General features: G+C 36.8%; 1 protein-coding gene across 7 annotated transcripts in view; it reads left to right on the top strand.

Moving 5' to 3' along the window:
* The window catches only part of AUH (AU RNA binding methylglutaconyl-CoA hydratase), a 164,627-nt gene that overhangs the window by 43,134 nt on the left and 94,634 nt on the right, over window positions 1–26,859 (top strand). For 5 of the 7 annotated variants that reach the window (XM_058566025.1, XM_058566029.1, XM_058566027.1 and 2 more), the window contains 2 exons: window positions 100–186; window positions 25,357–25,449. In XM_058566025.1, the coding sequence (XP_058422008.1) occupies window positions 100–186; window positions 25,357–25,449 (180 nt within the window). The remainder of the gene's footprint in view (window positions 1–99; window positions 187–25,356; window positions 25,450–26,859) is intronic. The other 2 variants (XM_058566028.1, XM_058566026.1) reach the window with 2 other exon arrangements.

The raw sequence follows: 26,859 nt of genomic DNA on the forward strand, positions 1-26,859 counted from the left end.
AATCTTCAAGTTATGTGTGAATCTTAAGTAAATTTTCAGTTCATTGCCTTAAAATTTTGTTTATAACTAGACTATATTTGTAAATAAAATACTTTACAGGTGCTGACCTTAAGGAAAGAGTCAAAATGAATTCCAGTGAAGTTGGTCCTTTTGTCTCCAAAATAAGAGCAGTGATTAATGAAATCGGTAAGCACAATTAAATTCTCCTTTTAGCATACTGAAGATGGCCTTAATGGCAGATTTAAAAAGTTGCACACTGCCTTTATATAAACTTTGGCCAAAAAACTTAATATATAATTAGATAAGCATGACCTATATAGCTGGTTGCTGTAAACCAGCATGTAATGTATTTAATTTTAAAAATTGTGAAAAATATTTTATAATTCAAGATATCTCCTGTGTATGATAACATGGCATATGAAGGTAGTTATTAGAAAACAAAGAGAATAATTTGGCATCAGCCTTTGATTTAAGTATCTATATCTCTTAAATAACTGCATACCCAAACATATTTATAGATTTGGAATTTTTTGGTTTTTACGTAAACTAGATCATGTTATTTCCTTAGAATCACAGACTTCTGTGTAATATTTATATCTCAGTACATATCAATCTGCCTTATTATTAATACTTTTTAATATATTGCTGCATAGTAATCCATGGCATAGTCTTATCCAGAATTTTAAATTATTTCTTAAATTTTAAATTATTAATGAACATTTAGGGCTTTTTGTTGTTGTTGTTGTTCAAAATAAAGCAGTGAATCTTTGTACCCAGTCTTTTAGAACGTTAGTATGTGTACTTATAGGATGAGTCCTAAACATGGAATTGCAATTCTAAGTATCATGTGTTCATTTTACATTTTAATAAATCCTACCAGATTATATTCCAGAGAGGTTGTAATAATTTATATTCCCATTAATTACATGACAGTAGCTGTTTCCTCATATTCCTGACAGCAGTTAATGTTGCTATTTTTTAAGTTTGCCAAGGTTAAAAAAAAAAAGACATCTTAGCATTTTAATTTGCATTTCCTTGTGTGAATGCTTGTGTGATGTTTTATCTTTTCAAATAGACTTGCGTTTCCCCTTCTGTACATTGCCCTTTCACATCCTTCATCTTCTTTTCTAGGGCATAATTACTTATTAATTTAAAAGCCATTTTTATATTAATCTTTTGTTGTTAAATGTATCACAGATATTGTCTCCTAATGTGCCACCCTAATTCAATTCCAGTGGCTTTAAATGGAAAACTTTTAATGTCTAGAAGGTCCTAAGTTCCCTTCAGTGTTCTTTTTGTTTTTCCCTTAAAGATTTTCTTTGGTAATTCTCACACATTAGTTCTTTCAAATGAATTTAGAATTGTTAGTTTGTAAAGCAAAGAGGAAAAATACTCTCATGGGACTGTGGGTGGAATTCCTCTCAATCTTGTTTAGAAAGAATTGACATTTTTATAATATTGAATCTTTCCATCCATGATGTGCATGGCTCTCATTTTGAGGGGGGTCATTCATTTTTTAATGTCTTTCAAGAAAGTTTTCTTCACATTGGCCTTGGTCTTGTACCTTTTTTCTTCCTAAAATTTATTCATAGCTATTTTATAGCATTTATTTCTTTAAATGGGATCTTTTCCCTCCATTTCTGTTGAAGTCTGGTTATCATAGGTCTGTAGGAAAATTATTAAATTTTATGTGCTTATTTTATATCATGCCAATTTACTAATTACTTGTATTATTTATTATTTTTCAATTTTCTTGTGTTTTCCAGATAAAAAGTTCATTATCTATAAATAAGGCAATTTTAATCTTTTTCCCCCCAACATTTTAATCTTATATATTTTTCATATATTTTTACATTGGCTAAGTCCCTTGGTACAATATTCACTTGTTGAAGTGGGCGTGTTCATCCTTATCTTTATTTGACTTTGACAAATACTTTTAATATTTTTCTAGTAATTATCAAGTTCAGGGAGTTTTCTTCTATTTCACCTTGTTAGGAGTTTGTTGCTGTTTTTAATCAGGAATCAGTATTAAAGTTTATCAACTGCTTTTTTGATATATGTCAGGATTACAATTGGTGTATATTAGAATTTATCTCATTTAGCCTTTATATACTAAATCGTATTAGTAGACTTAATAATGCTGCACTGGCCTTCTATTACTAGAATAAACCCTACCTGGTCATTGTGGTTAGTGGTTATGGTGGTTTTTAATATACACTGCTGGATTCAATTTTGTATATTCTGATATAATAAATGAGACTGATCCAATTTTGTTTTTTGTGTTACCCTTTTCTGGTTTGGTATCAAGGTTGTACAACCTTCATAGAATGAGGTGAAAAGCTTTCCATCTTTTTCTGTGCTATACAGGAAAATCATCTGTTATTTGAAAGATTAGTAGAATTTGTCTAGGTAACATCTTTTGGCGTCTTGTGTGGTTTTGCTATTGTTGTTCACTTATATATTTTTTAGAGCTAAGTTTTAGAATGTATGTGTTTTGATTCCTAGAATGGTTGTTGTTGACTTTCTACATTTTTTTATCCCGTGCTGGTGTTATCGGGGGCTCTCCTCTGCTTTTCTCCCCAGCTTCAACCTCATGGTCAGATGTCTCCTAAGGCAGAGCGTGGACATGGTTTCCATGTTGGTCAGAGAGCTTGATCTTGGAAGTAAAAGTTGATGCTGTCCATAACTTTGTATATAGTCAAGCGATGCATAATGACATTTTGGTCAACTATGGACAGAATATACAATTGTGGGCCCATAAGATTAGTACTATATAGTCTAGGTGTGTTGTAAGCTATCCTGTCTAGGGTTGTATCAGTACACTCTATGATGTTCACACAATGACAAAATTGCCTGATGCATACATGACTGTATATGCTAGGAGGAGTGGCTAAGACGGGTCCAATTGTAAACATTACCTTGATGTTTCTTCCAAGCCTCTTTCTATTTTATTGATTCTGAAATTGGAATTTTTCTGGGACTTTTTAAATGAAGAACGCTTTCTATTTTTGCATTGGCATTTTGTTTTCAGTGATTGTAGCTGTAGCATCTCTGTTCTGGATCCTGATCCAGTCTACTTTTTCCTCTTCCATGAGTTCCCCAATATTTGTTAATGATAATTTTTATTACATTACAATGGACATAAAATTTTTAAGTTGTCTTTTGTGATAACTTAATGAGAGTTTGAGAGGCAGGTAGAAACTGCGTCTCTTGATCTAATCACTCATTTAATATATTAAACGAGGGACAGGCAAGTTTTTCTTAAAGACAGATAGTAAATATTTTAGGCTTTGCGGGGCCATTATGTCTCTGTTGCAGCTACACAACTTTTTTTTTAAAGGCTTTATTTTTCTAGAGCAGTTTTAGGTTCACATCAAAATTGAGGGGAAGGTAGAGAGATTTCTCATATACCTCCTGCTGCCACATATGCATAGCCTCCCCCATTATCAACATCCCCCACCAGAGTGGTACATTTGTTACAACTGATGAACCTACACTGAATCATCATAGTCACCCAAGTCTACAGTTTACATTAGGGTTCATTCCTGGTATTGTATATTTTATAGGTTTGAACAAATATTAAATGACAAATATCCATCATTATAGTGTCATACAGAGTATTTTCACTGCCCTAAAAGTCCTCTGTGCTCGGGTATTTGCCTCCTCTTCCCTCTCTAGCAACCACTTTTACTGTGTCCACAGTTTTGCATTTCCAGAATGTCATATGGTTGGAATCATACAGTATGTAGCCTTTTCAGATTGGCTTCTTTCCCTTAGTAATGAGCGTTAAAGTTTTCTCCATGTCTTTTCATGCCTTGATATCTTATTTATTTTTGGCCCTGAATAATATTCCATTGTTGGGATGTACCACAGTTTATTGATCCATTCATCTACTGAAGGACATCTTGATTGCTTCCAGGTTTTGGCAGTTACAAGAAAGCTGCTATAAACATCTGTGTGTAGATTTTCGTGTGGACATAAGTTTTCACCTCCTTTGGGTAAATACCAAGGAGCACAGTTACTGGATTGTATGGTAAGAGTCTGTTTAGTTTTGTAAAAAACTGCCTGTCTTCCAAAGTGGCTGTAGGATTTTGCCTTCCTACCAGCAGTGAATGAGTTTCTGTTGCTCTGCATCCTCATTGGCATTTGGTATTGTCAGTGTTCCAGATTTTGGCCATTCTAATAGGTGTGTAGTGGTGTCTCGTTGTTTTAATTTGCATTTCTTTGATGACATATAACGTGGAGCATCTTTTCATATGCTTATTTGCCATCTATATGTCTTCCTTGGTTAAGAACTTCGGCCCAATTTTTAATCAAGTTGTTTGTTTTCTTATTGTTGAGTTTTAAGTGTTCGTTGTGTGTTTTAGGTAACAGTTCTTTATTAGATCTGTCTTTTGCAATTATTTTCTCCCCGTCTGTGGCTTGCCTTCTCATTCTCTTGACTTTACCTTTTGCATAGCAGAAGTTTTTCATTTTAATGGAGTCCAGTTTATCCATCATTTCTTTCATAGAAATGTGCCTTTGGTGTTGTATCTAAAAAGTTATTGCCATACTCAAGGTCATCTAGGTTTTCTCCTATGTTATCTTCTAGGAGTTTTATATTTTTTTGCTTTACAGTTAGATCTGTGATCCATTTTGAGTTAATTTTTTTTTTAAATAATTTTATTTATTTATTTATTTTCTCCCAAAGCCCCAGTAGATAGTTGTACGTCATAGCTGCACATCCTTCTAGTTGCTGTATGTGGGACGCGGCCTCAGCATGGCCGGAGAAGCGGTGTGTAAGTGTGTGCCCGGGATCGAACCCGGGCCGCCAGCAGCGGAGCGCGCGCACTTAACCGCTAAGCCATGGGGCTGGCCCCCATTTTGAGTTAATTTTTGTGAAGAGGGTAAGGTCTGTGTCTTGACTCATGTTTTTGCATGTTGTTGTGGCACCATTTGTTGAAAAGACTATCTGTGTTCCATTGTATTGCCTTTGTCCCTTTGTCAGAGATCAGCTGACTGTATTTATGGGGTCTGTTTCTGGGCTCTCTGTTCTGTTCCTTGATCTATTTGTCTATTCTTTTGCCGGGAAACACACTGTCTTGATTACTGTAGCTTTATAATAAGTCTTGGCATTGGGTTGTGTCAGTCCTCCAGCTTTGTTCTTCTCCTTCAATATTTTGTTGGCTATTGTGGGTCTTTTGCTTCTGCATATAAACTTTAGAATCAGTTTGTTGATGTCCAGAAAATAACTTACTGAGATTTTGATTGGGATTGCATTGAATCTGTAGATCAAATTAGGAGGAACCAACATCTTGACAGTATTGTCTTCCTATCCATGAACATTGAATATCTCTCCATTTATTTAGTTCTTCTTTGATTTCATGCATAAGTTTCTTAGTTTTCCTCAAATAGATCTTGTATATATTTTGTTAGATTTGTATCTAACTATTTCATTTTGGGGGGTGTTAATGTAAGTGGTATTGTGTCTTTAATTTCAAATTCCACTTGTTCATTGTTGGTATATAGAAAAGTGATTGACTTTTGTGTATTTACCATGTCCTGCAACCTTGGTAAAATTGCTTATTCCAGGAATTTTTTTTGTTTATTCTTTTGGATTTTCTGCATAGTAGACTATCATGTCATTTGTGAACAAAGTTTTTATGTCTTCCTTCCCAGTCTGTATTACCTTTTATTTCCTTTTCTTGTCTAATTACGTTAGAAAGGACTTCTAGTATGATGTGAAAAGAACTAGTGAGAGAAGACATCCTTGCATTGCACCTCCCACTCAGCTTTGACATATAGTGCTAAAGCTACACAGACTGTGTAAACAAATGTGTGTTTCTCTGTTCCAGTAAAACTTTATGCACAGTGAAATTTGAATTTCATATAATTTTCATGTGTTATGAAATAATATTTTTAATTGGATTTTTTTCAGCTATTAAGAATATTAAAAAAAACCTTGTTAGCTTACAGGTTGTACTAAAACAGGCACTGGGTCTAATTTCCTTCCTTCCTGTCTTTCTCCCTTTCTCTCTTCTTCCCTCCCATCCATCCATCCATCCATCCATCCCAGGTGTCTTCTTTTTTTCCCTGTTTTTTGGAACTAATACTAGTCTTTCACTCTTTTTGTTTATGTATTTTAAAAAATCTGTTGACTTCTAGTTCTTATTTGGACAACTTGCTTCATGTTTGGCTCAGGCCTTTTTATTGGTTTTTGCTTTTCGGAGATTTAAAGGTCTTAAGGCCTTTGTATCCTTTGATAGGGAGCTTAAGATGTTGTTCATGGAACAGGAATGGAGCGTAAGACTTACAAATGAGGTGGAGGGTGGAGGGAGTAGGAAGAAAAACAAAACAAAAACCAAAAGGAAGTTCATCAAGTCCTGAAAAAATGTAAAGAGGACAAAAGCATATTCTCAGGGCAAATTAAATAGTAAGATGTTGAAATAAGTCCAGTAATTACCATTAATGTCAGTTGATTAAACTTGCTGTTAAAAGACAGAGATGCTCAGATTTGATTAAAAAATTTAAATCAGCTGTGTATTGTTACCAGCTGCATCTGGTGTAGCTTTTTTTATTCCAGGAGATTACTAATCAAAAGAACGAGTTAAGTCAGTATGCACTTTAAGATAAAAAGCTTTATTAGTAAGAGAGTCACTACATATGATAAAAGGTTAAATTTTTCAGGAAACATAACTCTAAACTCGTATGTACCTGAAAAGAAAGATCTCAAAATATATAAATAAAGCTATACTGGATATATATAGGATAAACTGGCAAATCCTCCATCATTATGGAAAATTTCAATCCATCTTTCCTAATTTATCATGAGGTCAGCAGACAAAAGTTAAAAATAAAGATATGAACAGCATGAATATCAAGTTTGATTTAATAGACTCTTAATCCCAAATTAGAGAATATGTATACTTCTCATGAATATGTGAAACATTTACAAAAATGTATCGTGTTCTGGACCCTAAAATCTCTGTTAAATTTCAGAAGATTAGTACATAGAGACCATGTTCTCTGTCCACAGTGCAGTTAAGTTAGAAACAAAACTATACCTAATATAGAGATTTAGAAACCATATATTTGTAAAATTAAAAAGAACTGTTAAATAACTCATGGGTCAAAGAAGAAATTATTATGGGAAAAAGTTCTAAGACTGAATGAATATAAAATCACTATATATCCAAATTTTTGAGATTTGTTTAAAGTGATAGTTTGAAGGGAATTCATATCCTTGAATGCATAGATTAGCAAGGGAAAACTACTGACAACAAACAGCTAAGCTTTACCTTAAAAAGTTATTTTAAAAAGTTGTAAATACAAAGAAAGCTAAAGGGAGGCAATAATACAAGGATCAGAAATTAGTGAGATAGAAGCTGGAGATGCAGTGGAGATGACCCGCACAAGGCCATGCCTCTGAACAAAGGAGAGTAAACAGCTGAAAACAACCAAACTTTAATGACAGGAGAATGGATAAATGTTTTGGTGTATCTGTACAGTTGGACTGTAGACAACATTGCAAATAAATGAATAACTTACGCATGTAACAATATGGATGAATCTTTGAAACATGTTGAATTAAAACAATATGATATAATTTTTTATAAAACTAAAAGAATGCAAAACAGTATATAGTTTAGAGATGTGTAAGTGTGTAATGAAATCACATACACGTGCACACAGGAAAAATATGCGGATGATACACACAGACTTCACGTTGGTGATTAATTTTGGGTTTGGGAATGCAGGTGGAAGCTTAGGTAAAGGACACACGGGTGGATAGGGTATTAGTTCTGACCTAGTTCTTACTTTGGTGATTTTAAGGGAGTTTGTTATTATTACGCTTCATTACACATATATGCTACATGTATTCTTTATATTTGCCAAGTTAGATCAAGCAGTTTTTAAAAGATTCATGTCTTGAGTTCTGCAAACATTTGTTATTTCTTGAATAATTTTCTACGTTCTTTTCCTTGTATTCTTATTTTTAAAAGAAGCCAGAATTCTAGACTTTTAGAATATATTTCCTAGTTTTAAGGTTTTTCAAAGGAGAAAAGGTTTTTCTTAATATCAAACAAAATTGGTTTATGGACCAGATTCTGCATATAGGCTTCCACCTTTCTTTTGGTTCTTATCCACTAGTTCTCCTCACATAGTTAGTTCATTTTCTGTAGAGAAGGCCTTCCTGGGGTAATTTTTCCTTCGGGAGGAAATGGCTGGTGGATGGTAATGGATGCTCGTGGAGGAGAATCCTGCATTGTACTCATGTGGCTTTTTCATATACAGATGTGCTGGCACCTGTTCACATGGACCCAAGAGGATTGTTAAGTTTTCAGGAATTTCGTGAGCTGGTTGTCACAACCATAGACATCTTGACATTGGCCATTGTAACAGCATCAGTAATGGTACAAATCAGGGTCCATCCTGCCTGTTTGATATCACTTTTCTCTTTTGCCCCATTATATTTGCATTTTCCACAACTGAGGATCTTTCTCTGGGGTCTGGAGGGCGAACGGACTTTCTTCTTGGCCATGGTGACTACTCTGCTCTGCTTGTTTTTAGTGAGAGAGAGTCTGTAAGGAACTTAAAGTTACTGGACTCATTTGAAAGCTGTTCTATTTTATCAAAATAGAGATCAGAAAGAAGTTCTATGTTTTATTCACTCACTAAATTCCTTAGTTTACTGTTCCTAGCTTCTTAGAAAGCCTCTTCTTAAAAAGTAAATTTAAAATCCTAGAACAAAATTTTGCTCTTTTTCAAAGGAAAAAAAAGTCATATGGCTTTTTTTGAGATGTTTCGTTCTAAAGAAATGGTGAATTCTCAGATTTCTAAAAGGTAAATCATTGTTAGAAGTCCCCTTCCCCCCTTCAAGTGTGAGACATCTAGGTTGAAAGCAATAACTGATTATTTTGAAATATTTGTTTTTACGTGCCATCAAGTTGGCTCTGACTCCTGGCAACCCTGTGAATGAGTGATGTCCTTAATGTGCTGTCCTCAACAGCCCTACTCAGCTCCTGTAGACTCATGCCTATGGCTTCCTTTATGGAGTCAATCCATCTCATACTTGGTCTTCCTCTTTTCCTGCTGCCTTCTACTTTTCCCAGCATTATTTTCTTTTCTAAATCCTGCCTTCTCATGATGTGCCCAAAGTAGGACGGCCTCAGTTTTATCGTTTTTGCCTCCAGCGATAGCTCAAGCTTAATTTCCTCTAGGACCCACTTGTTCGTCTTTCTGGCAGTCCAGGGTATCTGTAGAGCTCTCCTCCAACACCATATTTTCAAGTGAATCAATTTTTTTCCTATCAGCCTTCTTTGCTGTCCAGGTTTCGCACCTGTACATAGTAATTGGGAATTCGAGGGTGTGGATAATCTTGGCCTTGGTCTCTAATGACACTTCCTTGCACTTGATCATCTTTCCTAACTTTTTCATTGCTGCCCTTCCCATTCTCAGTCTTCTCTTGATTTCTTGGCTACAGTCTCCATTTAAATTAATGACTGAATCAAGGTAAACAAAATTTTTAACAATTTCAGTGTCTTCATTGTCTATGTTAAACTTGCATAGTTCTTCTGTAGTCATGATTTTTGTCTTCTTGATGTTCAAGTGTAGTCCTGCTTTAGCACTTTCTTCTTTCGCTTTCCTCAGAAGTTGTTTCCAGTCATTGCTGCTTTCTGCCAGTAAGAGGGTGTCATCTGCACATCTTAGATTGTTGATATTTCCTTCACCAATTTTCACTCCTCCTTCATCTGAATCTAGCCCAGTTTGTCGTATGATATGTTCTGCGTACAGATTAAACAGATAGGGAGATAAAATGCACCCTTGTCTGACACCTTTGCCTATGGGAAACCTTTCTGTCTCTCCATATTCTGTCCTGACAATGGCTTCTTGTCCACTGTACAGGTCACACATCAGGACAATCAAGTGCTGAGGCACGCCCATTTCTTTCAGAGCAGCCCATAGCTTTTCATGATCACAAAGTCAAAGGCTTAACTGTAGTCTATAAAACATAGACTAACCTTCTTCTGAAATTCTTTGGAGCACTCCAGTAGCCAATGAATAATCTCAATTAGATCTCCTGTGCCTCTCCCTTTTCGAAATCCAGCTTGGACATCAGGCATTTCTTGCTCCATATAAGGTAAAAGCCTTTGTTGCAGCACCTTGAGCTTCACTTTACTTGCATGGACATTACAGCAGTGGTCCTATATATAGTTACTGTATTCCTTGGCATCTCCTTTCTTGGGGATTGGGATGGCTATTGAGCATTTTCAGTCTGTAAGCCATTGTTTTGTTTTCCATGTTTGTTGGCATATTCTTGTCAGGATTTTGACAGATTCAGTCTCTATGGCTTGAAATAATTCTATCAATATCCCATCTATCCCTGGTGACTTATTTCTTCCCAGTACTTTCAGGACAACTTTCACTTCACTTTCTAGAATTACAGGTTCTTCCTCAAATGTTGTTTACGTTATATTTTGGCACTATGATTCTTTGAGTACTCTTGTTCAGCTTTACTCTGATATTTGATGTTAACAGTTCGTGGTCAGGACCACAGTCTGCTCCTGGTCTTGTTTTGGCAGAGAGAATACAGCTTCTCCATCTCCTGCTTCCAATTACATAGTCTATTTGATTTCCTGGTGATGTCCATGTATACAGTCGTCTGTTCAGTTGCTTGAAATATTAGGCATCAGCAAGTCAGCATGGATGCCTAGATGTGAAATGATACGGGTCTAATAACAGCTGTTGTACCTTAACTTACCACCCCTTTGTGAGCTGCACAATGTGCACCTTCCTGCTGGTTTTTACTTGGGGCAGTGGGCACATCGTTATTAGGACCACCATTGTGCAAATTAGCGATACAGAATATGGGCAGAAGTGTTAATTACTTACTGATGGCCATGCTTATCTAATTAGATGATATTTCATGAAGAGCTAGAAAACATTTTTAGAATTTTCTCTTAAGGAGAAACTCTGAGGGGGCAAGCCCAGTTCTCTCAAGTTGAGGCCTCAAAGAATTGCTTCCTACTGATAAAGAAATATTTAAAATAGGTTTTCACCAGAATTGTAAATTGTAGAATTTAGTGTGATGTGGATGGTATTTTTGTAAATGATTTTTCATAGTAATCTTTTAAAATGCCAGGCATTTCCAGCTTCCTTTTCCTTTTTTCTGATGAAATAAAATTGCAGAAGCTTTAATTTAGCTATGTAAATGCAGAGCTGAATTTGCATTGAAATACAGGTAATTATGTTAAAAGGGATGGATTACAAAATGCATCTATTTAATAAGCATCTTTTTTTCTTTAGATTTTGTTATACTATAAAGTTTTATAAAAGGAAATAATTTAATTTTGAAAGCTTTCAAATTCTCTGATTAGCTTTCCTTCATATGATTGAAAATCTACTGTTCATATGTATTTTTCTATCATAAAAAGCTCTCTCTCCAGGTCAAATACACAGAAAATATCTTTGTACAGAATGACAGAATTCTGTATGAAAAGTCTTATGTAAATTTTATGAGATAAACCTCAAGTAGTGCTTCTCATTTATTTTACTTCCGTTAGCGTGTTTTTGAATTTTAGAATTGAGACACACTTGAATTTTAGAATTGAGAGACTTAAAGCAATACAAAATATGTCACTAATCATTTAAAAAAAAAAGAAAAACCCACCACATATAATAGAAGCACACTCATGTCAGATTTTTATCTTGGCTGCCCTTCTGCAGAGGTTTGTTATTGGAATCAAACCCTTTCCTGCCTCGACCTAGCTGACTTTGTACAAGAGAGTATTCTTTAATGTTTTGGTAACCACATCGTCTTTCTTTGTGTTGTCTTTATCCTAACCTGGAAGTTACATTATATTTCATAATGTAAAGTTGCTCTTATGATATCAGAACATTGGCTCAACTTAACATTTTCTCAAAGACATTGCCATATTTATTTTGTTGTAGAAAAGTTACATGTTATACGTTACTAAAATGTGGTGAGCTTCTATGAATTGTTTTGCTGTATGTCTGTTGAGGCATACCGTATGAAAATGTCTTGATCTGGAGGCAGAAGATGTGGATTCTAGTCCTCTCTCTACCATCTGCTACTTTTCCTATCTCCTCCCTGTTGTGAGAACACAGTGGGTTTTTTCTTCACCTGTTCCTAGTATCTAGCATAGTACCTGGCACGTGGTGGTGCCCCGATTGAAAGGGTAAATTGACTGGGATCCTATTGGTGTAGACATTGAGCCAGGCTCTGCTGCTTTCCTCTCATCCTCAGATTGGATCCTTTCCTGGAATCCCTTTCTGTCTGCCTCTACCTAAAATTCCAAGAGTCATGCCTGCACTGGCCTGAGTTTGATCCTCTTTTCCACCCCAGTTCATGTTGCTCCTAGGCTGTGACTGAGGATGATAGAATGACTGCGGGTGGAACAGTTTGATATTTATTGTGATTCATAATTAGGATAGCTGCCCCTTTGCTAGATGGGAGTGGGAGGTGTAGCTCAGGAGCTCAAGTTTGAAATGTGAAGGTATTGATGCCTAGTAGACGTCTAAGTGGGGATGTCATTAGGCAACTAGATATGAGTTTGGAGTTTAGGGAAGTAATCCAGGCTAGATGTAAATTTGGGAGTCGTCAGAATGTTGATGCTGTGTGAAGCCTTGACACTGGGTGAGGCACCTGGAGAGTTACTGTAGAGAGGAGAAAGTCTGATGACCCTGAGGCATTATGTTTCAAGGCTGGGATGAAAAAGAAGAACCAGAAAGGAGACTAAGAAAGATCAGCCAGGGTAGGGAGGTAGAAAGAAAACAGTATTCTGAAAGCCAAGTAAAGAAAGTCTTTCATGAAGGTGGGTTTGATCAAATGCTGCTGACAGGCCAAGTAAGGTGAATGCTAAACAGTTGACTACTAGATTTTGCAACATGGTTGTTACTGGTGACTTGAACAAGTACCCTTTTGGATATGAGTGTTGGGGCTATGGATGCTGCTTCCTTGGCTGGCAAACCATGAAAAAGCTCCATTCCTTGGGCAATTTTGGGAGGCCACCTAGTCTGACTGTTGGGCTTATTGGTGTAGGTTCATTTGGAAAAAACTAGTGATCTGTAACTTATCCTGGTAATGGATAAATGCTTCCCATAATTTGATTTCTTATAAATAAACTATAAATGAGAATATTTGGAAAGTTTTTCCTCAAAAATATGTGTATACCTTTCTATGAAGCATAACATCTGATTTATCATGGCTATAATAGTCTCTAACATAAGATTCAGAATTTTTGAATATGAATAAAGTATGAATAATTTTTTACTGAAGTTTAAAGTGTTACATTTGTCACTTCATGCATTTAGTCATTATATTCTTTTTAATTACATAAAATGTTTAAGAAATGTGCTTGTAAAGGTAAAAATCCACATAAAACTCTTCCTAGTATTCCGTTTTAGGATTTAGAGATTGTTGAGTAATGAATACAGAAGAGCTTGCATATGTTCCAGGTATATCCCTTTTAAGCTTTCCATTTGATTTAGAGGCATCTGTTACTTATTCATAAAAAATCCAGAGGTGATTGACTTTTTTGAGTTTAGTAGTTTATCACCATTATACAATTCAAAGCTTTTTCAGATATTTCATTTTTGTTTTACTTTACCTGAAATAAAGCTTATTCTGAAAATACTTAATTAGTACCACAGTGACTACTATCATACAGTTTGAGAGATTATGTGCTTGATTTTCCTTGCTATTGCCTAAATGATTGTTTGACTTTATTTCAGATGTATTGTGTTAAGAATTGTTTAGTAAAGAACATTTTCAAAGTTTGCAGAATTGTTTGTGGGTCTGCCAAGTTGACCTGAAATGTTTATGTTCACTGTGCATTTTGTTTGTTTGTTTGATGGTCAAGGAGATTTTTTAAATAAGTAATTAATTTAATTAAACTGAATGCAATCCAGCATGTATTTTACTTTATGTATTTTACTTTTTTCCCCCCTAATTTGATGTAATAACTGGAAATTGGAAGTGCTGACTTAGGTATGTGGAAGATTGATTGATGGAACACTCTAGTTAACTGTCTTTATTAGTTTTCCATGAAATAACTTCCAAATCTCAGTTTTAGTTTTCTTTATCCCTTGCCAAGAATGATGGAAAACTGACACAAGTGTCTAGGAGTCAGTTGTTTTCCCTCATGAGTTGTTCTCATCCGCTGCCTGTTGAATCATAGTTTAGGATGGAGTTAGACTTCTATGGTATCGCTCCTTCCCTTTCTGAAATTTTATTGCCTTTGCTGACTTTCAGTGGGTGTTGATCACATTATAACTTTGGACAGTTTTGTGAAAATTACACTGCTTTACTAAATATAGCAGGAGCAATGGGCTTATCAACCAAGCTCAGTCACTTACTCCAAAATATTACCCTGGAATATTCTAGAATTTGACAAGACCAAAAAAGGAAATCACTTTAATTCTTTTTTGGCTTTTCTGTGTTTGTTAGCTTTTCATTCCACAAGGAATATCTGAATATGTGTTTAACGTAAAAATTTAAAACTTTTTTCAGCAGCTTTCCCCCATTCCCTTTCTCCCCACATAGGTAATTATTGCTAATATGATAATTTAATATGTATATTTTTAGACTTTTTCTTGGCTTTTACATGAATATGTATTTGTTTACATACATTGATACATAGATTATGTACAAACATATATGTGAAAATAACCACATGAACTTAGGTTTTCTATTTCATTTTTGGAAATTTATAGTTTTCTAGGAATTTATGCATGTCATCTACATTTTCAAATGCATTGATATGAAATCATTCATAATATTCTCTTATCTGTTTAATGTCTGAAGAGTCAGCAGTAATGTTCCATTTCATTCCTGATGTTGGTTATTGGTGTCCTCTCTTTCTTTCTTTGCTTTGATCAGTCTCTCCAGAGGCTTACCAGTTTTATTATGCATTTCAAAAAATTTGTTTTGGGCTTTGTTAATCCTCTCTCTTGTTTCTGTTTTATTAATTCCTATCTTGATTTTTTATGAATACCTTTCTTTTTTCTTCAGGTTTAATTTGCTGCTTTATTTTGAACTCATTTAGATGGATGTTTGTTTCATTTATTTTCTGCCAATTAGACATGTATTAGACTTTCTTACTGTATCCTTTACTTCTCTTCTGTGTTTTCCATCTGTTTCTCCTTACCTCTCTCGGAATAGTTTCTTGTCACCTGTCCACCAGTTACTAATTTTCTCATAAGCTGCACCTGATTTGTTACAAATATTGAGTTTTTAATTTCATTTACAAAATACTTTTTGGATCTTTTTTTTTTTTTTTTTTTTTTGTGAGGAAGATCAGCCCTGAGCTAACATCCATGCTAATCCTCCTCTTTTTGCCGAGGAGGACCGGCTCTGAGCTAACATCTATTGCCAATCCTCCTCCTTTTTTTTTCCCCCGAAGCCCCAGTAGATAGTTGTATGTCATAGTTGCACATCCTTCTAGTTGCTGTACGTGGGACGCGGTCTCAGCATGGCCGGAGAAGCGGTGCATCGGTGCGCGCCTGGGATCTGAACCCCGGGCCGCCAGTAGCGGAGTGCGCGCACTTAACCGCTAAGCCACGGGGCTGGCCCTTTTTGGATCTTTTAAAGTTCTATTATGTCACTTTTTATAGTTTACAGTTTACTGCGTGGCTTCATGTCTTTATTTGAGAGTGTTTGATGACTAAGGATCTCAATTTCTTATAGATCTTTTTCTTCTTGTTTTTCTTACTGGTTTTTACTATATCTTGTTTTCTTGGTTATCCTTTGGCTGTGCAATATACATTGTATTTGAAAAATTATTTCTGGGAAAAAATTTGGCGTCCACTTTTCTCCTATGTGGATTTTTTACCACTGAATTTAAAAAAATTATTTCCCAGTACTATTTGCTATGGATGTACCATAATGTATGTAGTTACTCCTTTATCGATGGGCATTTAGGTAGGTTTTAGTTTTTTACTATTATAAACAACTATGCAGGAAATACCATTATACATATTACTGGGTATCTGAGGGAGCCTTAATGAAAATCCTCCTCCTCTCTAAAGTTTGGAATAAACTGAAAAATAAAATAAAAAGTAGAAAAAAAGGCAAAATATTATCTTTATTACTGATATTAGCCATGTTTTTTTTTTTTTTATTGGTTTATAACATTGTAAAAATTTCAGGTGTACATCATTGTACTTCTATTTCTGCATGGACTACATCATGTTCACCACCAAAATACTAATTACAACCCATCACCACACACATGTACCAAATTATCCCTTTCACCCTCCTCCCTCCCCCCTTCCCCTCTGGTAACCACCAATCCAATCTCTGTCCCTATGTGTTTGTTTATTGTTGTTATTATCTACTACTTAATGAAGGAAATCATACGGTATTTGACCTTCTCCCTCTGACTTATTTCACTTTGATATTAGCCATGTTGAAGGTTGTGGCTTTAGATCTGTTTTCGAGGAGATTTGCTCATTTGGTTTTCTGGCGTTAGGCTGGCTTCCCCAGTCACAGCTACCCTGGTTTGGCACTGGCCGCCTCCTGCCGCAGTTGGCCCAGAGCCAGCGTTGCGTAGTTCACAGGGCCCTCTTCACATAGGCGTGGAGGAGAATCTGTGTTCTTGGAGGGCAGAAGGAAGATATAGCTGAGCCAAGGGTATGCCCATTTATTCATTTTTAAATTAACTATTTAGATAAGTAAATAATTTGTTGGGGTAGAAGAAATTTGGGGGCCAAAGTTAGGAGAGTGGGACCCACCTCTGTAATGCGACGTATATTTAGCGTTTCAGGAAAGAAGAGAATATCTGTACAACCATGTACACTGGACGCTTTCTAGTCGGGAAGGCACCTCTGTAGGCTGGTGGCTGGAGCCTGCGCTTCCTCTGAACTGATCATCACACGGAGAACCAGCTCTTTATTAAGCTACTAAAATGGGGAAGAAAATGTGCCTCCAGGCGATCCATATTTGTCTGTCCCCAATTAGCTAGAATTTTTGTTATTTTCTAGTTTACTTATTGTATATAGGTCAGAGAATGGCTGTGATGTTTGTACTGTTTTGAATTTATTGTGTTTTTGCTTTGTGGCTGCTGCTGCTCTGTTATTTGGTGCATTTTATCACTGCTGGATCTTCATCGTGGATTTCTCCTTTATTAAGCCTTGTAAAGTGCCTTTCTTTGGTCCATTACCCCAATGTTGCCCTTATTTATTAAGATTATGAGATGTTTTCTTGTATTTGACTCTGAGATACTGTACCCATCCTTCAAATTTTTAAAATTTTATTTTCTCTTTTGTTTCCGATGTTTCTCTAGTGTTCTGCTTTTAGTTGGGTTTTGCTTTGTGATCCAGTGGAGTCTTTTTTTGCTAGATGAATACAGCTCCTTTAAATATATTGATATATTTGGTGTTAGGTCTGTCATTATGATTTCCTGTGCCTTCTGATTGTGGTGATTTTACATTTTAAAAATCATCTTAAATATACTATGTGTTTTTCTGGTTTGTTCTGTTTGTAGGTTTATTCTCATAATTGTGAAGGGTTGTATTTTTGTACCACTTGATTATTATTATAACTTTATGGAGTGTACTTGATTATCTGTTTCTTTAGAAAGTTCTATTGACTTCTTAATATGAGCAGTGACAGAATTGGTATATTTCTAGTTTTAAATTCTTCCCTCCCACCTTTCCCTTCTCTCATCATTTTTTCTTAGTGTTTTCTTTATAATTTTAAATTGACCTGTACCTGCGTTACTTGGTTGATCAGTTTTAAATTATATTTCTCAATTGACCCCTGTTCATAAAAGATCAGAAAACTAGTGTACTTTCTTTTGTTGGGTTTATCATTTTCATTTTAATCAAGTCATAATTTTTAAAAACAAGTGTTGAGGTATAATTGACATACAATAAATCATACATATTACAGGGTACTGTGTGGTGACTTTGACTTGTGCAAACATCACCACAATCAAGTTGATGAATATATCCATCATCCCCAGAATTTTCCTTATGGCCCTTGTTAATCCCTTTGTCCTGCCCCTCCCTGTCCCCCACCTGGCCCCCAGACAACTACTGAACTGCTTTCTGTCACTTGAGACTAACTTTCATTTTTTAGAATTTTTCATAAATGAAACATAGTATGTCTGTATTTTGTATGTCATCTTCCGGTCAGTGTATGTTTTTTGAGATTCATCGATGTTTAGCGTGAATCAGTAGTTGGTTCCTTTTTATTGCTGACTAGTGTTTCATTGTGTGGATGTACCGCATGATGACATTTGGGTTGTGTCCAGTTTGGGGCAGTTACACATAAAGCTGCTGCAGATATCTGCGTGTAAGTCGTTACTACCTTTGTATTTACGAGTCTTACCCAAAGGGTTAAGGCTCCTCCTGCTTCCTCTGTCAGTGTAGTGGAGCAGCACGTTATCCCGTGGGACGGTGAGATTGTCAGGTTCCCTGGATTAGCTGACGTGTCCAGAGCTTCACCTGGGCATCTTGTTAAAATGTAGATCCTGGTCCAGTAGGTCTGAGGTGGCGCCTGGGGTTCTGCACTTTTAACAAGCTTCCAGGTAATGCTGATGCTGCTGGTCCACAAACTGCGCTGTGAATAGCAGGGAGACAGAGCCTCAGAGTTAATGAAGCAAGGCAGGAGTGGCGTATTTTTTCCCTACCAGGTAAAAGTAAACTACTTCTAGTATTATGTTTTTATCAGAAATGGAAATAACTACATTTGCCAAGTCAAGAAGCGTTTAAAGTGCCAAGAGCTTTATTACATCTGGATCAGCAGTTGACAGTGGAAGTCATTACTCAGTTAAATTTATTATAATCTTCCAGATAAGGCTGCTGAGTGGGAGTGTGTGGGGGCTTAACCTTGCCGGCGTCTCCTCTCTGCATTTCCGCCAGGGAGGCTTTACGTGATTTGGAATTTTGGTAGGAAGGGGATGCTCTGGTGTTGGCCCTTCCTACTTTAAATGCCTATACAGTCATGTACTGGGGGTTCCCGGGGAAAACTCAAGTCAGCACTCTATTACAGTCAACTGACTGGCACCTTGCACCTGGTTTCCGAGATTCCCCCATGTGGACCCAGTGAACTGTGGTGTTGCTCTGGGTCTCCAGGAATTAGCAGTGCACAGAGCCAGCACAGAGGCAGGTCTGGAGGCAGACCACCTGTGCTTGAATGTGGCTGCAGGAGGCAAGTAACAGCAACTCCTCTGCCCAGTGTCCCTATCTGTAAAGTAAAGGTCATAATAGTTCTGGTGTCATAAGGCTGGGAGAAGGTTTAAATATTTGTAAGGTGCTTATAGCAGTGGCCACACATGCTAAGCACCCTCTAGTGTTTGCTAGATCCATAGGTAGCTATACAGGTGGACAAGTGGTAGGCTTAGAAAACTCTAGCAGCTTTTCTCAGATTGCACAGTGGTCACTCTCCTGACTCCTGAGAACCGTGGCTCCTGTTTGCAGGCCTCCAGCCCACTGTGTGATGAGGTGAGTGTGTTTGTTGGCATCCGGGCCGGCTCCTTTCTCAGCGGCCCTAGCTGGGCCTCCAGGAGAGCCGGGACGCAGCCAGCCTGCAGGCTTTGGGCAGGAGTGGTTTTATTTTGTTTTTGTGGTTCCTTTGAAACTTGATGATGAGAATATGAGAGAGTATATGAAGCTGAAGGTGAAATTTTAGCTGAAATTAGGGATCAGTAGGCATTTATTATAATTTTCAGTTAATGTTGATTTTATTTCTGTTCTTCTTGAATGATTTCAGTAAAGTCAGACTTCCAGTATACTGTATGGGCGTTTCTTTTGAAATATTTGATTTTGCTGTTTTGTATAAGAACAGTATTCTTTAAGGAAAACCAAATTTAAAAATCATGACTGCTGGTAGCATTTTTCCTTAATAATTGAATTGTTTATATTTTTCTAGAAATATCTGAGAACCTGCATTATGTGTTGTATCTATCTCACAGCTGGAAGTAGACCCTGACTTCCCTTGTCCCCACGTTCCTGGCCTTCTGACTGCAGTTATCCTCGCAGTGGCATCCTCCTGCAGGACACTGAAGTGGACTGCAGTTTTCCCTTTAGCTCCTTTATTTTTCTCTTAAAATAGCAAAACTTTAATTGTTTGCTTTAATTATATTTTTAGGAGCATTTCAAAGGATTATTATCTTCTTTGTCATACCTGGCTTGTTTCCTGGTACTAAACTCAAAATAGTATCTGATCCTGTTGGTTGTGTAACATACTGAGTCATCATTTCTTCCTATGGCTGTGGGAACAGCCATTGCTCCTGGCAGTTGCTGCCTCATTCAGTCGCACTCTTATACAATTGCCATTTTGATATTTCTCAGGTCTTTGACACTGATAATCGGCCTTTTGAAAGGTGTGTTTCATTGAGTTTCCTCTAAGATTATTTAGTGCTCCCAAGTAGAGGAAATACTAGATTTAAAAACAAGCATATTAGGTAACTATCAAACTAGCATGTGCTTTGATATGACTCATATTTTCCTGAAAAAAATTTACTAAGAAAAACATCTTTCAGGGAGAAATTAGGATTGTGTAGAACTTCAGGATTTATAATATTGTAAAATGGTTGAAATGTAATTACTCATTGAATACTAATTAAGCGGTTTTACTTAAATAATTCTTTAGTAGGAAAAATTTTATAAACTGCTTTGTATAATGCTAATTTATATTAATATTTGAAAGTGGCAAGTAGTTTACCTATTTAATGACTCGAGGTTGTTAACATCCTATTTTCCTTGTTCTTTTTTGTATAAAGACCCCAGATTTCTTTTCATTTTGTGTTATATATTTCTTATACGTTGTAATGTTAAAAACTTTTATCCTCTTGAGAAAACTTCTTTTTTTTTTTTTAAAGATTTTATTTATTTATTTTTTTCCCCTTAAAGCCCCAGTAGATACTTGTATGTCATAGCTGCACATCCTTCTAGTTGCTGTATGTGGGACACGGCCTCAGCATGGCCGGAGAAGTGGTGCGTTGGTGCACGCCCGGGATCCGAACCCGGGCCACCAGCAGTGGAGCGCGCGCACTTAACCACTAAGCCACGGGGCCGGCCCGAGAAAACTTCTTAAGTTCTTAACCATCAAATTTAAAAATAATTTTCGTTACTTCCAAAAAGTCTAAGCATCTAGGGAAAAGTGTTATAATATCTAGGTTCAGAATTTAGAAAACTTGAGCGTGAGGTGATTATTTCAGCCCCTCCCCCGCCCCCTCATCTGCCGGGTTAGTATATTTGCATTTGCTTATTTCTCCTCATTTCCTACCTCTGCGTTATATAAAGCCCATACTCCAAGTTGTGTGGAACCGGAAACCTGCTACTGAACGTGCACCTCCCCCATCACTGTATCAACATAATGTTTGTTTATAGTACTTCTCACAATGAAGGGGAAGGGTATATATTCATTAATCAATTTGATTTGTGTTTTTTATGTGTATTAAATCTTTTTCTTTTAATGACATTGTATATTTCTGAAAAAGTGATACTTTTTAACTTTCTATTGGCTGTGTGATTTTTAAGTACAATATTTATTTCAGAATATTAACTAATAAAAATGTAGAGCAGAGCCTTGTCAGCTCTCTCTGAGGCCCTTGTTCCCTTTGTGTTGCTGTACAGCACTGAAAAGGTTATAGGTGGCTAGGAGTTGTAATCTTCCTGTGTGCTTTCTGTTACGCTGCAGGGCTTATGAAGTTATGGAATATTACTTGTGTAATTTACAGTCAGTTTATTCCCTCGATATTTCTATTTAGTCTACATTTTCAACGCACAATTTGATGTGAAGAAAAACTCTCATTTCCATATACATGATGTAAGTTTGTTCCTATTTTTTAGGGAAAAAGCTAAGGAATATGAGACAACCTCTATTTATGATGGGTTGGAATTTTCAGAAACTAGAACTCAGTAGTACATGTATTTCAGGCCTGGGTTTGATTTTGGAGATCCTTTACCTTCACTTTCGTTATCTCTCTTTCTGAAGAGTCGGCTCTCCCTGTTGACCAGTGTTTCGCACAGCAAGGAGAGAATACCCCACTCTCTTCCTATTGCTCTCTCGGCTTGGGAACTCTCTGCAGTTTTTCTTTTCTGTAGCTCTATAGGGCTGCATGTATTCATGTTATTTCTTTAAAGTATTAAGTGAAAGAAATTAATAACAAAAAGAAAAGTAGGGAGAATACTAGGTTTAATGTAACAGAGACAGAAGAGGCGGTGAAAATCCTTGAAGTTTGTTCCGGAGTGGTGAGAAGGATGCTGTTGACCAGCATCGATGCGATGTTAATCTTCATTTCAGAATGGGCAGTATGATGGTGATAGAAAGCATTACCGGGTGCCAGGGAATCATAATTGAAGGGACTTATGAGCAGTGCCTTGAAAGACAGTTAGGGGCCAGCTAGGCATTCCAGGCAAAGGGCAGCTTGTACACAGGAATGAATGGGAATGACTTCTAGAGCTGCTGTAAGTAGTTTAGGGATGGAACACAGAGTATGTGTCAGAGGTTGGAGAAGAGATTGGGAAGGTGGGCAGAACTTAGTTCATCGGGTGCCTGCTGTGCCGTGCCAAAAGTTTTCTCCATTTTTATCCTGAATGTGGAATAAATCTTTGTACAATTTTAAATAGGGGAATAGCATGATTATGTGTGCATATTAGAAAGATTATCCTACAGGATATATGGAAGATGTATTGGAAGAGGCAAATTACAGGTGAAAGAAGTCAATTAGAGACTTCCCGCTGGTGTGAAATGAGGGGACCCAGAACTCTGGCTGTAGAAAAGGGAGGGGGACTGGCAGATTTGTGTGCTGTTAGAAGTTAGAAAACAATTGGATATAAGGGCATTGGAAAGGAGAATATCTGAGATGACTTCTTGGTGTCTGTCTTGGGTAACTTGGTGGGTGGATGTGAAATAGAATCTAGAAGGATTGACAAGAAGTTGGTTTGAACATGATAAAGCAGTTAAGCGGAGATGCCCAACAGGCAGGAAGCTGTAGAGATACAGTTTAGAGAGAAGTTTGGGTTTTAGATAGAGATTTAGATATCATTATTATTATAGGTGGTAAAAGTTATGGATGGGAATGAGACCTCTTGGACAGAGCTTCTGTTGAGAATGAAGAAGTCTGAGAAATAACCAGAGGTAGAAAGAAAGGCAGGAAAGATGAGGGAGGGACCCAGCAGGCAAATAAAGAGAGAAGTTCAAGGAGAAGGAGTGTCCAGGATTAGTGTGTCTGATCTTCAGAAGCAACAAGTTCACTAGGGACCAGATAGTGCCCATTGGTTATGGGGCAACATCACAGGGTCACTGGTAAGTGGAACAAGAACAGTCTCGGTGAGATGGAGTGGGACTAGAGCTGTGAGGTGGAGGTGAGTGGGAGTGAGTGACATCGTTTACTCTGCTTCCTCCAGAAGCTTGTCTCAGATGGAGGTGAGCTGAGGCCATAGTGAGATCTAGGGAAGGTTTTGATGGGAGAGACTTGAGGTTGGGGAAGTAATAGATTGAAGGAGTCTAGGAACATGTAAGTAATTTCTATAGCTAGGTTCATAGAAAGAAAGGAAGATTGAGAGCTGGGTAACAAAGTAATTCCATTTTACTTGTAGTGGCTTGAGATGACCTTGGGAGCCACTCAGATTAACTTGCCATTATATTACTTTATTGACTTTTCTTTCTTTCCTTTTGTCAGATAAAATTAACTAGATATTATTTTTTCATTAAACTCATCTCCTGACTGTAAACACTGACATAGCTGTCTGTTCATTTTTCACTAGACGTGCTGTAAAGCACGTTACGTGGAGCACCATTGCATTGGTCCTGCCCTTTCAAGCCCCCATTGCCCCCCGAAATGTGCAGCTAATAGTGAAATACGCCCCATTCCAAAGCCCCATCTGTCCCTGCTCTCTCGGGAGCGCTTTTGCTTCAGGTGGCAGCATCTGTATGTGCTCCGTCCCAGCCTTTTCAGACTTTGCTTTTAGAATAAATCTGATAAGTTCCTTCATGTATAAATAAAACTCAGTGTACTTCAGCAAATTTGTATATTTTAAAGGAGGTCAAAGAAGGAACTTCTCTGCGGAATTTCACATATCGAAATACCTCTAGAAGAGAGAGATTTTTAGGAATGGTCCCTTTTTACTTTATTTATTTATTCATTTTTATTTTACTTGTTTTTTACAATTGAGATACAGTTGACATATACATTGTATAAGTTTAAGATGTACAACGTGTTGATTTGATACATTTATGTATTGCAGTATGATTACTACCGTAACATTAGCTGACACTTCTGTCACATCACACAATTATTAATTCTTTTTTGTGGTGAGAACAGTTAAGAGATGGTACCTTTTTAATATCCACATTCTATTTCTATATTAAGGTTGGCCAGCCTAGCTTCACATTCCCATAGTCAAAAATAAAATTAATGGGAAGGATTCTGCTTAACAGAATAATTAACCAGTTAGTGTTTGAACCAGTTATAAAAATGAAATCTGTATTTTGTCATTTCAGAAGTCTCATTGAAATAATATTCTGTTTCTGGACTCAAGAAAATTTGGTTTTGCATTCTGTGACTGGCTAACCGCTTCCCAGTCATGGTTTTGGGCAAGTTCTCAGAGTCCCTTCCATCTGAAGTGTGGTATTTGATAGAGCCTGATCATTTTCTAGCTACTGTCATTGTAGTCATTACTAAATGATAGAACTAGTGCGTTGATGCCCCAGCAACCGCTTGGACTGCTTCTATCTTGTGTGAGTAGATGTATTACTTCCTTGAATGAGAGTCTGTCATTCTTAGCACCAAAGTAACCCGTAAAGGATCATGAATTTTGCAACTATACCCGTCATTTCAACTTGAGATTTGTATGAACCAATCATTTCATAAAAGACTTTAGACTCTAAGATTGCGAAGTCAGGACTGTGATTCTGTTAATTCAACAAAAAGTATTTATGAAAGTATTTCATAATATGGGAACATTTAAAGATCTTATTACACACTTATGATGGAACACTATACAGTCATGTGCCACATAATGACGTTTTGGTCAATGACGGACCACATATATGATGGTGGTCCCGTAAGATTAGTACCATATAGCCTAGATGTGTAGTTGGCTACTCTATCTCGGTTTGTGTATGTACACTCTATGATGTTTGCACAATGATGAAATTGCCTAACGACAAATTTCTCAGAATGTATCCCCATCGTTAAGCAACACACGACTGTGCAATCATTGCATGTTTTTGAAGAATAACGAAGGAAATGCTTATTTTGTTAAAGGCAAAAGGGATACAAAATTCTGTATACAATATCCCATTTAAAAATATATTCACAGAAAAAAATCTAAAATAAATTACATAGTAAGGTAATGATCTGACTGAAGAAGCATAAAGTCTTTCTCTTTCTGTTTCAGCCAATCTTCCAGTGCCAACAATTGCAGCAATAGATGGGCTCGCTCTAGGTGGTGGTCTTGAACTGGCCTTAGCGTGTGATATAAGAGTAGCAGGTGAGAATTAATCCTATTACAAACATAAATTTTTAAAAATGAGGTTTGTGCTTACTTTTCAGATGATTCCAAATATTTTATTCTTTTCCTGTTGTTGAGTAGAACGGTTAGGAAAAAGTCACCTGTTGGGCTTAATGAAGTATTTAAAATTCCTAGTTAAGAAAACAGTCTTTTATAGTCTCTTGTTCAGTCTTAGCAGTAGGAAAGGAGAACAGGAAATGGGTCAGACAGAACTGAATTTGAATCTTAGGTCTTGCCCTTTTTAGATCAGTTTCCTCCTCTGAAAGAGGGGAAATGACAGTGCTGTTGTGAAGATAAATGAGTTAATCTATGGCATGTGCCTAGTCCAAGCACTTAATTATTGTTAGTACAGTAATAATAACTTAATCTTTCTGAGATTCACTTTCTTCTTGCATGGTTTTCTGAGGATTGGATGAAGTGATTATGAAAATAATAATGAAAACAATTAGTGCTAACCATGTGCTGAGTGTTGACCTGGTGCCCAGCGCTGTTCTAAGCACTTGACATGTATTAACTCACTTAATCTGCCTACCAGCCCCATGAGATGGGTACTTGGTGGTGTTCGAGGAGGCTAGGGCTGAGACAGGTGAAGTAACAAGCCCTAAATCAGTGACTGAGCCGAGATTTGAACCTACCCAGTCTGGCGTTGCAGCCCTCACTCCTGTTATCCTGCCAGAGCACTGCATGCTGCCGCTGCTGTCCTCGACACTATCTTCTGTGTGGTCACTGCGCTGTGTCCTTGCTCCCTCCTCGGGATGACATGAAGGGGCTCTGGGACCAAGGACTGGGCAAAGCAGGTAGCAAATACTTTCAGCGTTCCTCCCCTGGTTCCCACTATCACTTCTCATGGAGCTGCCTGTTAAAAGTAGAGTCAATATAATTGTTTTTAATAATTTTATGGTGACTGTTTCTTGGGATTTGTAGTTGTTAGTCCATGTGTACTTTTTCCTCTTTCCACTTTATTTTAGATCTCTGTTCTCTTGTCTGAAATCACTGGGTTTTAAATTGAAAATCTAAGGTACATGTAATCCATTTATGAAAGAATGCAGATTCTGGGTATTAGGATATGGGAAGTAGTCCAAGTACATTTGGATATGCAAATAAAGAAATAATTAAGATGTTTTAAAGTAGCCATGAAAACAAACACGAGAAGAGGAACCCTGTCCAGCTGTCAGAACAGTAAAACCATTTGTCAAAAGTAACTAGAGATTTGGTCTTGAAAAGTTGCCATATCTGATATGATATATTAAGCTGTTTGATCTGGAGGACTATTCAGGCAGCTAAAGAATTCATACTTGTCAGACACAGCCTCTCTCCTCATCCTGAATAATTAATGGGATCTAAGCCTTCAAACATGACTTGGCAGTATCAGATCAAATTATGTAGTTA

This window comes from Diceros bicornis, chromosome 22, assembly GCF_020826845.1.
Source record: "Diceros bicornis minor isolate mBicDic1 chromosome 22, mDicBic1.mat.cur, whole genome shotgun sequence".
Lineage (NCBI taxonomy): Eukaryota > Metazoa > Chordata > Mammalia > Perissodactyla > Rhinocerotidae > Diceros > Diceros bicornis.